Raw genomic sequence first — 13,503 nt, 5'->3', positions numbered from 1 at the left:
CTGCTGTTTGCTTGTTCACACCTAATGTGAAAATTTCTCTCCTATCGTTTTACTGTAGTTAATAATGTCTATTTCTTCAGTAAAAACTGCTATGCTAACATTTTACTTTCTTTTTTCTCCACTCGCAGGAGAAAACGGCTTCACAGCAGTCTCCTCCATGCCCTCTGTTCCCACCAGGGAGCGAGTGCGTGGCAGAGGGATAAAAGACTGCCCCTACTGTGGCAAAGCCTTCCGCTCTTCCCACCATCTCAAAGTGCACCTGAGAGTTCACACAGGTGAGACGCAGCTGTGGGCTTAATAATCCACTTTTCTCTGTTTTTTACCTCTAGAAATCCCTGGAAAGGTTTCTTGAGTGTTGTCTCGTTTTCATAACTACCTCTTTATTTTTCCACACATTGACTCCAGAGAGCTAACCAGCGCTAATCATAGATCTCTACTGCAGGCAAGTGAGCGGCTCCTCTGGAGCTCTAGCCCTGCGCAGGAGTAGAGCTCGGGCGCATATTAGCAGTAGCTTCTGAAGAGAAAATTAAGCCATGCTGGGGATTTAAAGCCGAGACGGCGCTCTCTTCTCTCACTAGCGTGCACCCTCATCTCCATTGCAAGGTCAAACAAATATAGACTTTATGACCGGTGATTGAAACAATGCTAGTTTACATGAGGAACTTGAAACAATTCAGTCTATAAAAAGGACAAAAATTAACATGTTTGTATCAGAATATGAATGGATTGGAGTCTCATGTCCCATCAACATACAGTGACTTACAAGGTTATCAAAAGATCTTTTAACCCCATATCTGTCATGAGGACTTCTGTGTCCTCATGGAGCCATTTGGATAACATGAAAGTGTTTTTAGGGTGAGTTAAGGGGTAAACTTTCACATTTTTTATTGTTACAACTCATTACTACAAGGTATATTGTTGGGATTTAATGTCATAGACCAACACAAATTAGCATAATGCCAAGATGCAACAAACTTTGCATCAAAGATTTAAATATTTACTCCAAGATTGGAAAGGTTGAATTTGTGAACATAAACTTTAATCAAGCCAAGCTGATTAAAGGATTGGGGCTGGGAACAATTTCTCAATCGTGGTTGGGTATGAACTTTAACTAGGCCATTCTAAGATTTTGATAGGTTTGAGCTAACCCATTAAGTTGCTGCTCTGGCTAAATGATTAGGTTTGATTTGCTGCTGGAAGGTTATCTTTCTCCCCAATCACAAGTGTTTTGGAGACTCTCACAGTTGCATTTAGTTTCATCTGAGTTTCCATCAACTTCCCATACTGCTGTGGGAAATAATCTACACATCATGATGTTGCCACCTTAATGTTTCACTGACGGGATGGTGTGTTCAAATCGCCGGTCAGTGTTAGTTTTCCTCTAGAGACAGCGGTTTTCTATGTAGGTCAACAAGTTCAACTTTGTTCACTGGATTTTGTTGAAGTGTAGAGTGAAGGGACCAGAGCAAAATCGCACTATATATTTTTCAGATTTTATTAATAAAATAAAAAAATTTGTTTAATTGGTTGTAATCAAATCAGTCAGAATTGTGACAAAGAATGTGCGATTTTTCTTTAACGTTACAATTTTGTGTTCTTTCACAAAAAGTAATTAATAAAATATGTTGAAACTTGAGGCAAAATGTGAAAGAATTAAAGGCTTAAGAAAACCTTTGCAATACGTTCAGTCCCATTCTGGAGTTAACACTAAAATAACAAGAATGCAAGTCAATAAAAATACTTTTTTAATGTTTCTTGCTGTTAGTGGTTTTTATTGAGCATAATTAGAAAAAAATAAAGCTGAGAAAATAAGACATACAGCAACAGTGTTATTGTTAGCAATCCAACCCCTGGTGGATGCGTTAAATACTCCATATCTGAGGTTCCCCAATATAACACTCCACCACATGTTGACCTTAATACACTTGTTGGTAAGAAAATTATGACATCAAAAGGAAGAACCTGGCCTCTCTTGTAGCGCCTCCTTAGCATCGTTAGTGGGTTATCCGTGGCCATTTCTTAACATTTTCCTGTGCTTGATACATCTCATTAAAATTAAACACCATCTTGTCCATTTGTGAGATCTCCATAAATCTCAATCAGCCCAAAATGCACTCTGAGTTCTTCAAAGTATTCTCACCGTTGTACAACAGAGTGTTATCGTGAGGTGACAATTTGTTAAATTTCAGGGGGTTTTTTACGATGTGGATAAGATCTTTTGCACTTTTCATATACAATAGGTTTCCTGCTGTTGACAAGCAACACGAGCCTCTGGTAGAACCAGCTGTGGTATTTCAACTGTAAAGGAACACTGCCATCTACCTTCAACCTCTGCAACTACAGCTCCCACTGCACACTAATAAAATGTAACCCAGTGGCACTTATTTACCCTCAGCTGCCCTAACATTGCACTCTATGGGTATCCACCCAGTGAGGTCTTGTTCCTGCGTTAGCTTCCTTGCTACATATGCCTTGAACGTTTCACATTTTGTCACATTACAACGACAAACCTAAGTGTATTTTATTCATATTTTATGTGATTCACCAACAAAAAAGCAAATAGACCCAGTTACTAGACTAAACTTTGGAGGTGCTACAGAAATCCATCAGGAATTACAAATGACAAAATATTTCTAAAAAGTTGCTTTTATTTAAATAATCTGCTCTGAGAGTTGACTTGAATTCAAAGTTCAATTAAATATAAGTTGATAAACATGTTTGTAGGACAAGATGGTAGACACTGTGTGAGTTGACATCACATTTAACTTGTATTATTTGTGATTTTGCATTATCTCTGTCCACTTCTATGTTTGGCTTTTTCGTTTAGTGAAAGACGTGCTGTCCACATGCAAACAAACGGTACATTTCCATAAGTAATTAAGAACAAATGTCCGTTCACACAAACGAATGCCGCATACAGAGAGCAATGGAGCCTCTATGTCACAATTTCAAAAAAGACGCAACTCACATGGCCACATGGAAACATAACACTGCAGTTTTGAAGTGTACCTAGTCTGGGACCCAATTTCAAAAATGATTGTTTCTTGGTTTCCCAAAATGCTAGATACGTGTGAATGCACAGCCTAAATGACAAAATCCTTTTGTGGCTACACCCAAGATAAACCTAATCTTGTCTCCATGTGAACAGGGCCTGAGGCTTGTGGTCAATGCTACATAAGTCCAGATCTAATCAGTTTGATTTGACATACTCTTTTTTTCCTGCAGGTGAAAGACCCTACAAATGTCCCCACTGTGACTATGCAGGCACTCAGTCTGGGTCACTGAAGTACCACCTCCAGCGCCACCACAGGGAGCAACGCAATGCCTTATCAGCTTCCTCCAATTCTTCCTCTGGGCCCACCTCCAGCATTCACACATCTGGAGCCCCTGGACTGGTCAAGCAGCGTCGATCTCAGCTCAACCACGGCCCAATCAACCGAGGCACTGCTGATACAACCGTTTCACGGTCCGGCCAGCAGTCTTGGCTCCTGGGCCTCCCAGACCAACGGGAACATCGGAAGGCTCTGGCAGCTCTAAGGGATGTCGACTTGGAGACCCAGTACAGGTATCTGTCTGGAGTTATGGGGGCCCTGTACCAAGGAGGGATGGAGGGAAATTGGATCAGGGAATCCCCCCCACCAAAGACTACTAAAGTATCCCGGCGTAAGCCTCTCACTACTAGTCGAATGGTTCAGCCACAAAGTGATAAGGACGAACCTGTGCCATCAACTCAGGAGGGAGGGTTTGAACCTTTGGATCTTTCCCGTCGCACCTCGCCCAGCCACGGAGGGATGGAGGAGAATGAAAGCATTGGTGCCGGAGATGGAGGAGTTGTGTTTGGTGTTGATGGTGGGAGGGATAGCTCAGCAGGGGTCAAACTGAGCCAGTGTTTGTTCTGCCCTTTTCATACATCATCAGCTGAGCTGATGGCCATGCATATCCAAGTAAACCACACAAGTAAGTCCAGGCGCAAGAGGGTCTCCTCTGCTCTCCTGGATGATGAACGCGCCCAAAGGGCCACCAAGCCACGGATGGATAACTCCGACCTCGATCCTCTGACATTATGGAGGCATGTGAGTGAGGGAGAATCTCCAGTCCCTGTGGGGCACTGGTCTTCAACTCAGCACCAGATCACTAATGGTCACCCTGAGGATACAGCAGATCATCTGGACGATGCTTCTTATCGTCAAGACTCTGTGGCTTCAGTGCCCAAGAATGTAAGAGACAGCACAGCTGTCAAGGAAAAGACGCAGGAGGAGAAAGAAGAACTCGATGAGGAATTTGAAGAGAACATGGAGAGCAGCAGTGTGGAGGATTTGCAAGATCGGGATCTGAGGATGTCCCTCGACCTTTCACCAGCTCTGAGCCCCAACCACATGGCAGTGGAGGATGGCAAGGTCCTAACTGGTTAAAAGAAAGAGACAGAGGGAGTTCCAGCTGTATATGTGATAGACAAGAAATAATGCAAAAGGCATCCCTTCATAGTTTAATTTATGAGAACACGTAAAGAGTCTTGAAGATTAATGTTTCCGCAAAATGGGGGGGAAAAAGTGCTGCTTTAATATTCCCTCTGGTATGACTTGTCTACTATCTTTGTGACTGCTTAATCCTCTACAACATACACTAATATTCCTATAATCTCAAAGGAGCATGGACACAACTTTTCAGGATTTTTGTAGGCCACTTTTTGTATTTGTCCCTCTCCCCCCAAGAAAAAGTCCAAGGTTGATGCTTTTTGAGATGATATTCTATTCAACAAATATCTGCTAAGGGTCTAGCATCATTGCAGAATCTCAAACTTTGACGCATTGCTATATAAGCAGTGTAATCCTGACTACTACGCTGAGAGAGCTGAACAGGTAATCCTACAGACTGACCATTGAACAGTTTGAGATTGTCAGCTTCATCTTCCTCCTCAATCCACAGAAAGTTTTAAGCTATATGGCATTAATTTAAGGCATGAGGTGACTGTTTCCTCGACTGTGTATCACTGCCTTGTTTTTCAGCTAAGTGTTTATCGATTACTGTCCTAAAAAACTTATCTGAAAGAAAAGTTTGTATTTTTTTGTTGTTGTTGTAATCAGTTAGTGCCTGTTCATGTATGTTGTCAAAAGAGTCTCTGGCGTTGTCCGAGTCTCGCATAGGTCACTAATTTTATCGGAATATACAGTTTCAAATGATTTAAATACAATATATTTGTTTAAAGTGGTTCTAGGGTGTTGTGAATAGTTGTAAAAGAAATGCTACATCATAGCGTTAATGTTCTTGACACAGACTGTAGCCGGTTTGTGGTTCTTTTCAAAAGGAATTAAAAATAAATAAAAAAAGTAGGCAGTGACGAGATGTTTAAAGACTACGAGATAGAAGAAGGGGCACAGTTTAGAATTCAGTGTTTTCAGCGCCAGCTGGGTTGTGGTCCGTCGTGCTGAACAAATGATAAATCCAGGACTTGAGGGCTGTAGGGGGCAAGATTGAGCCCTCTTCCACAATCAGCTGGCACGTTGTATTAAAAAGAACCGTGTCAAAAATAGATAGAGGGTTGAAAATGAGAAATAAATACAAAGTTGCTACCAGACAAGACAAAATCCGAGAAATAAGCTGTACTTTTGGGATATGGTGACTTTTGGACAACTAGAGCTCTTCTCTTCTTTCTTTTCTGTAAAAAAAAAAAAAAAAAAAATCCCCGAAGAGACAACGGTAGGAGTAATTATTAAAACACTAACACATGCTTAGACATCCCAGTAGTATATGTGTAGCTTTTGTAAAGACAAGAAAAACCCACAGACTTTTGTTTATTTTCATTTCAAGATGCTTACAGAAAAAGGTTATCAATATAGGTAATATTGACTATAATGTTTGTGAGCTAAGACTAGTTGGAATGTCTATACAGAGCACTGTGCAAGGTTTGAGTTCCCAAAGTAGTTGTTTTTCTGTTGACTCTATCGATAGACCAAATTTTTTGTTTTTTCCAATGGCAGGTTTTGTTGTCATTTTAAATGTGTAAGTGTGTGGCTTGAGTAGATTTACCCCATCGACTAACAAACAGTTGCGAAGCGCAATTAGTGCTCTAAATATAAATAATTAAGGTTATGAAGTAAAAAAAAAATGGAGTAAAATAAAGAGATTTGAAGGTATACCTAATAAAAGAAGATGGCACTGGTTAATGCCGACTTTTGTTATTTGATGGGGTACAAGGCTTGTGGAGTGATATCAGAACAAATGTTTATGTTGTTGGCAGTGTCAGTCTGCATTAGCATTAGTACACATGTAAGTGAAAATTTGTGTAGCACTACCAGATATTTCTAGAGAGTTTTCTAAACACATTAAACATTTGGAGGGTATCGTCAGGCATATCTGATTCCACACATGCCTCTAAAAGGTCTGATAATCTCCTGTCTTCTGCCGATGTGCTTTGTGATGCTAACGCTATTACTAGCTTTCACCCTCTTGATGGAAACTTAGCTGTATCTTTTTTAACATTTAAAACAACTGGTCCTGGTTACTTGTTACAGTCTTACATTTAAAAAAATAAATAAGATGAGTAAACTATTTAAGCTACACTTTTAAAATAAGACTTTACAAATGAAAGTAGTTAAAACGCTAATGCTAGTTACTTTCTCCTTGTGGAATCTTTGACTGCGATTGTATTAATCGTTGACACTAACAATTCGGTTAAACTATTACAGTTTTACATCCAAACCAAAAAAGGAAGTAAATAATAAACTTAATTTTAGCTCCATCTTTTAACGTTGATGCAACATTATTAGCAAAGGAAGTTGGGATGCTAGCACTAGCTTGCTTCCTCTCCATGGAATCTTTGATGTGACAATTTTAATTTGACACATAACTTTTCAGACAAAACAGTTGTTACAGTTTAAGAATAAAAACCAAAGAATCAGAGTAAATGAGGAACTTTATTTCAGCTGTGCTTTTAAATACATGCAACATTAAATTTATGTATTTATAGGGGTCAGTTTGTTCCTTCGCTAATTCATACCTCCATGCTGTACTCCCGTGTCAATGATGTCTCTAGGTAGTTTAACTTTTTGATCAAGTATGAAGGTAAATAGCACTCACACTACTCACAAAATATTTATTGCTATTTTTTTGTGTGGATTTCATATTACACCCCATTATCTATTGTGGTTCTGATTGCTGTGTGGGTTAACATCACATAACCTCAGTGTTAATTTATAGTAAACACTGAGAACAATACAGAACATTACTAAAACAATCAGTGGTTATATCTGGTACAAAATGTACCCAATGTGGATACAAAAAAACACAATGTTGGCACAAAACGCTGACAAATCTTAACAGAAACACTGGCTTATGAAACAAAAAAATGTAAAAAGCACAAGATTGCAAGCATGGGAATTGCCCAGCAAAACCTACTTGAGGACCCTGCACTGCCCAAGCAGTGTATTTGACGACAATAATGTAACTTAACTATACATATCAACTGACTGTACACCTCAACGAATACATAACATTAAAAGTCCTCATTTGTACTAAACCAGATTTTAGATTCAGTTTTTGCAACGATGCATAGAGTCTGTAGAAACTCCACTGTGTTTGGTTGAGTCTCTTGAGTCCCTGTAACAACATAGTCAGTGTTGTGTTTCAGTGGCTCATGGAAACACACTGCAATGAGAAAATAATGCTACAGTATTAGTTTCACTACGCATTTGACGCTGTAGAAGATAGATTTCGATCGCCAGATATTCCAGGCTGTCACGGATTTTGATAGACTTCCACTGCATGCGCGTTGCAGTCCCAACATGCGATGTACACGCTGCAACAGAAGCAGCTGCAACTCCGATGTCACGGCAACCACCAAACCATATCTACACCTAAACTCTCTCTATGCAAATGTGGAACTGTTTGGATTCTGGATTCTTAAAACTGACACTACCTGCGTCTCCATTACAAATGTACGCAAATGTTTGTAGAAAAAAGAAAGAAACAATTTTGCGACAGCTGTAAATGCAGTCTTACTCAGTTGTTGGAGCAACGAGCCCTCGGGAGCGGCTACGTATGACACGTTTTGGGGGAATTGTAGTCTACGATCTTACAGAAGAGCTTCTGATGAGCTGTGATAGCTCTGGTGGAACCAGCTGCACATTGTCCGAAAAAACCCTCAAAAAAACAAACCATCTTCCTCCTGCTACTTCCTATTTCGTCTTCTTTGTTATTTCTGCCAGTAGTAACATCCAGCTGTTGGTCAGGTGACTTGTGTGATGCGAAAAAGGTGTTTCCATTGCAGTTGCGCGAAATACATCTATTTTGATATAGCCGACAACCACCTCATTACCACAAACACTTTATCAAAAACGTTTATTTTTTCGAAATTGCCGCGCTTTCCTATAAGCAAATGTATTTTTGCTTTTTTTTTGGTAAATGAGGCTACTGACCTACATTCTGATTAATTTATCTAAGCATCAGAAGACTTTGTGAGACCATTCCGATATCTTTAATGTATGCATAAGTATGAAAAAATTTTCATGTCACAGCAGAAATAACTTAGCCTGTGAATTCCACACCACCGATCCCAAAACACGTGCACTATTCATGACTGGCGTGAATCAGAAATCCTTTAAAGATGCAACAAAACTTCATATTCCACACAATCCCCATCTTTTCCCATATTTATAGACTTAAACAAGTGCTTTTCAATACACCAGCATATATGCCAAGATGGCAAGCTGTTCTGAAAACATTTAGTGATGGAAACACTGCTGACGTTGCCCCTCTGCATGTTAGGTGTGTTCAGAATGTTCTCCAGCAATATCTGGTGGCTCCGTACTGACTGTGTGTACTAAATGGTTTGGCTTAGGTTAACATTGGTTCTGAAAATGTGCCACAAGAGTCCGTCTAGAGTTACTGCCACCACACTTTAATGTGCGTTAATGTGTTTGGAGTCTGTTTTTTAGAGCACCTTATGAGTTTTTGTAGTGAAAAAGTCCCTTAGTGGTGTCTCCTTTACAACTACTATCAATGCCACCGTGCCTTCTGTTTCAAGCACTTCCTGGTGTATTTTGTAAAACTCACCAAAAGCACTTAGCCTATATCACACTTTCACTCCTCTCTTCCTGTTTTCTTTCTGTTCATTTTCCCTCCTTTTGTCATTCCCTTCTTCCCTTCTTCACACTGGCTTATTTCCTTATTCTTTCGTTCCCCTGTCTTTGCTTCCCGACCGGCCGTTCTCTCCGGTGGAGAGCTGTTTTCGTGCCAGCGTCTCCTGCTCATCAGGCCCGTTGGGCCTTAAACAAGGCCACTAGGCCTCACTTTTACCCCGACTCTAAAAGAAAGAAAGAAAAAAAAAAAGTAAAAAAAGTTACGGACTATCTAAGCCCCAGGTGATTTAAAAAGAACGGCTGTAGCTGTAGAGTGAGGCTACCTTGTAGTCGTCATACTAATCCTTGGTAAACCAAAGCCCAAAGTCTTTGATTCTTGAACGATGTTTGTTTTTAACATCATGAGGTGCCAAAACATGTCCAATGCGACACTAAAGATACAAACGCTGGAGGAAGGAGGACAACTTACAGATTTATCTCCCTTCCATTTCTGTTTTTTTTTGTCCCCATCCCCCTGCTTGATCTTCCTCCGTGTCCTTCTCTCGTCCATAAATCAGTCTCTAGCACCACTCGAAGGTGACGTGTACTATCTGGTATTGAGGCCTTTATTAGAGTTTTTTTTTTTTTCTTTTCTCCTTTTCGTTTGTGTGGTGTTCGTTCAATGCCGTCGAGATGGAGAAATGCTCTTATAATGATAAGTATTATTGTTTTTGGCATTATGGTTATAAAAAAAAAAGAGAAATGTGATGTTGAATGTTGTACAGATAGCTCTAGAGATGTTGTGTTTTTGTTTGTTTTGGGTTCTTGTTTTTTGTTCTTCTGTTCTTTTAAGAGAGCACAAACTTGAGCGGTGGCCCCTTCGGCTCCTCCCACTGGCAGATGGGAATAAAATCGCCGGCCAATCATTGTACTGTAGACAATGGTCCTGTCACTATGACATATTGATGGAGACAAAGTGACGCTGCTGAAGTTTATTGATCTGAGAGAACAATAAAAAAATAATAATAATGTGTAAACTTTATGCTTAAAAAACCCCCAGCAAAATAAAAAGATGTGTCGCATACTAGGAGCTAAATTATTGCAAAAACATATTTCTTGAGGTAAAACAGTATTAAATTGTTAATCTTGGTTTGTATGTGTTCAACTATGCACATCTTATGTGTTTTTTAAGAACATTTCATGCAAAAAAAAGAAAGATCCTACTACTCATTTGAAAAGGAAGTGAAAAATATTCAATTGAAATTTAAATGACTTGCTCGTGGATGAAATTCTCCTAAAGTAATTATATCTAACACTTCTCAAAGATTCATCTCTCAACTCCTGGTTTTACTGTAAGGTTGTCTTTTTTTGTTTTGTTTTTTTTTTTGTCAAGTATTGCCTTGAAATGACAAATCTCTCACGAGGTGAGGGGGCCACGCTGAGTTTGGGCTCTTGTGTAGTTGACTGCCATTGCAGTGAGGGAAATACTGACCTAACATAGTAGTGACTAATATAACTTTGTGGACAAATGGAAAAAAAAATAAGAAGAAACACATTAGAAATAAAAACATGGAAAAAAATATAAAATGTATGTCTTTTTTTATGCATATACACTCATACACTTTTATACTTTTCAACATAAAGATCTGATTACCTGGTATGTTTAAATGCTTGGTGTATTGCTGAGAAAGAATCAACAAGTTTCTTTGTAATTATAGTTTGTTTTTTTTCCCCTTTGGTCTTTGAGTGCTTTTGACTTGACAATTTTGTAACAAAAACGTCGGACAAGACCGGTGAAGAGGAAGGAAAACAGTGGGCTACATTATGTTCAACACTGATAATAAAGTTTTCATTTATACCGAGATTAAATCACACACAAATTAACTATTTACTAATGAAGCCAAATGACTTAATTTTTTTCTGTTGAAAACAAAACCTTGTGTTTGGCCTATTTGGAAAGTCTTATCTAAGAAAACGAATAGATTTATATATATATATATATATATATATATATATATATATATATATATATATATATATATATATATATATATATATATATATATATATATGTGTGTGTGTGTGTGTGTGTGTGTGTGTGTGTGTGTAGATATATATATAGAGAGAGACAAAAGATTAAGGTTTCAATGTGATGAAATCTAAAAAAAAAAAATAAATGCATAAATTAAATGCAATTCCAGGGCACTATACTAAGGTGTGCGATTTTAATCCATAGTGTTACTTTAGGCTTGGAAGAGAAGAGAGCCCTCTTGTGGACATGTGCTAAATTGCAACCTTATGCATTGTTGCATGTAAAACAAGAAAATTGAGGGCTTCTGTTGTTTCTGTTTTTCATTGCAGGTATCAATGTGACCAGGTGTTATGGTGAAGAGCACTCAAAGGGTTTTCTTTAAAGGGATAGTTCCACATTTTCAGGACTAGAGCTCAGTTAAGATATGAGCAGTAAATATCATTACTGCTGTACAGAGCTTCATGGAAGACACGTTTGGAGCTAATCTCTGGTCTGTGACAAGATTGCTCAAATCTCCTGTAGAGTTTTATCCAAACGACATGCTGAGCTGACATTAATTCGCAACAGTGTCATGTTTCCATGTTTCATGAACTGTGAAAAGATGTCTTAAAGGGGACATATTATGTATTTTCCAGAAGTGGAACAGTGGAACGGGTGTGTTTTCTATTAAACACCCGTTCCAGCAGGTGTTTAATAGTTGCTGCTACTAGTCTGAAGGAGGTGAATGGGTTCTAGGTCTTGGTGGAGGGCTGCTCTATGAGGTGGAAGTTCAGTAACTTGGAAACTTCAGCTCTGAGGGTGAGCTGCGCCTCGAAGGCGGGGCTAGGTTCACCCAGGTGTTTTGCACAGCGGAAAGGTTGCCATGGAGATTAAAGGATTTCTCAAACATTTAAGGACAAGAAATGAGCAGCAGCTACAAAATGGATCCCATCAAGCTGGACTGCAACTTGGAGATGCGTCCATGGACAAGCCCCACGCCTTTCTACAGAAAGGTCTCATGGTCAGGTATTTGCCAACAACAAGACGACAAATTTTGGAAGGGGAATCAGAGTAAGACTTTTATACCTCAAGACTGCAGCACCAAGCGTCAAGCATGGTGATGGAAGGATCATGCCCTGGGACGGTTTCATTGCTTAAGTCACCGAAAGATGAAAGACCAGCACTGAATTCTTCGACTTTCAGCCAAACCAACAGACAAATAAAGGAAACTTGGCCAGAATTAGGTGTTCCAATTAGACCAGGATACCAAACACACATCACGTTTACATGGAAATATAGAAATGTACCTCTAAAGTTCTACTTTCTTCAACTCGGATTGAGGCAACCTGGAGTTTATGTTGTGTAATTCTTCTCAGGGTTGGAGGGTTTGAAAGCTTACAAATGTGACAGAAGTTCATGTACACCAGTTTATTGTCTTATACTTAACTCCACCAGCGTTCAGATGATTGGGATATCTAAAAATGACCAGAAATACCATAGCACCATCTAGTGGAGATATGGGCAATATGTTTGAAAAGTTTTAGTTCTAGGCATCAATCCATCCATCCATCTGTAACCCAGGTCTGGATTCAGACCCAGGACCTTGTTGCCTGGAGACAACAGACTTGACCAGCTGTGCCCACAGTTTCAGGGAGCAAATTCTAATATGTCATAACTTAATACAATGCAATCGCTCCATTCAGCGAACTTGTCCTGGTACATTTAGATTACAAGAGACACAAATCCCCACTAGGACATGCAGACAAATTGTTTTTTCCTTCTCATCTCTTCAACTTTGTACCTTGTAGAGATTTCTACAGTACCGCTCAGATTAGTTTGCAATCTAATCCAGGTCGTTTGGGTGGACGTTTTTGTTTTATCTTGTTGTTGTGACATCAATCTGTGTCCTTTGGCATCATGTTCCACCTTTCCATGATAGATTTATGTCCTTTTCTTATGCTGTTATACACTTTAGGTCATTCTAATTTTGCATGTAATTACTTGAGATTATTTTAAATGTCTCCTTTTGGGTGAAAATTGTTACTCATTTCAATAATGAACGCTGTTAGATCTGTGTACAGTATATATGTATATGGCTTTAGGTTTTTTTTAAATGCTCCATCCTCCATATGTGTGTTTAGCAGCCATCATTCTAAGTGGCTTAATGCTCTGTGGATCCTGCTTGTGATCAGCAGATTAAATTTACATAGGAGAAAAATAAAATGCATCAAGGATGTCTATGAATAAATATCAGATAGACGAAAGCCTCCCCGCACCACCGCCGTGATGGATGGATGGATGGAAGTGGTGCATTGATAATGATCAACTCAAATTGTTTAAAATTTTATTTTCATTGACAAATTTACGAAATATTGGGAATAGACTAACAGCATTTTCTAGAACTAGAACACAAAACGTTAGGAAACAGCCACCTTC

General features: G+C 39.1%; 1 protein-coding gene across 2 annotated transcripts in view; it reads left to right on the top strand.

The window, feature by feature from the left end:
• znf219 (zinc finger protein 219) overlaps nt 1–10,080 on the top strand; it is a 28,733-nt gene extending 18,653 nt beyond the window's left edge. For both annotated transcript variants that reach the window (XM_044098367.1, XM_044098368.1), the window contains exons 4-5: nt 129–275; nt 3,226–10,080. In XM_044098367.1, coding sequence (XP_043954302.1) covers nt 129–275; nt 3,226–4,412 — 1,334 coding nt within the window. In that variant the 3' untranslated portion in view covers nt 4,413–10,080. The remainder of the gene's footprint in view (nt 1–128; nt 276–3,225) is intronic.
• The last annotated feature ends 3,423 nt before the right edge of the window (nt 10,081–13,503 follow it).

Source organism: Gambusia affinis, linkage group LG18, assembly GCF_019740435.1.
Source record: "Gambusia affinis linkage group LG18, SWU_Gaff_1.0, whole genome shotgun sequence".
Classification (NCBI taxonomy): domain Eukaryota; kingdom Metazoa; phylum Chordata; class Actinopteri; order Cyprinodontiformes; family Poeciliidae; genus Gambusia; species Gambusia affinis.
The sequence above is the reverse complement of the archived record's forward strand: the minus strand, read 5'-3'. Positions and strand labels throughout refer to the sequence as shown.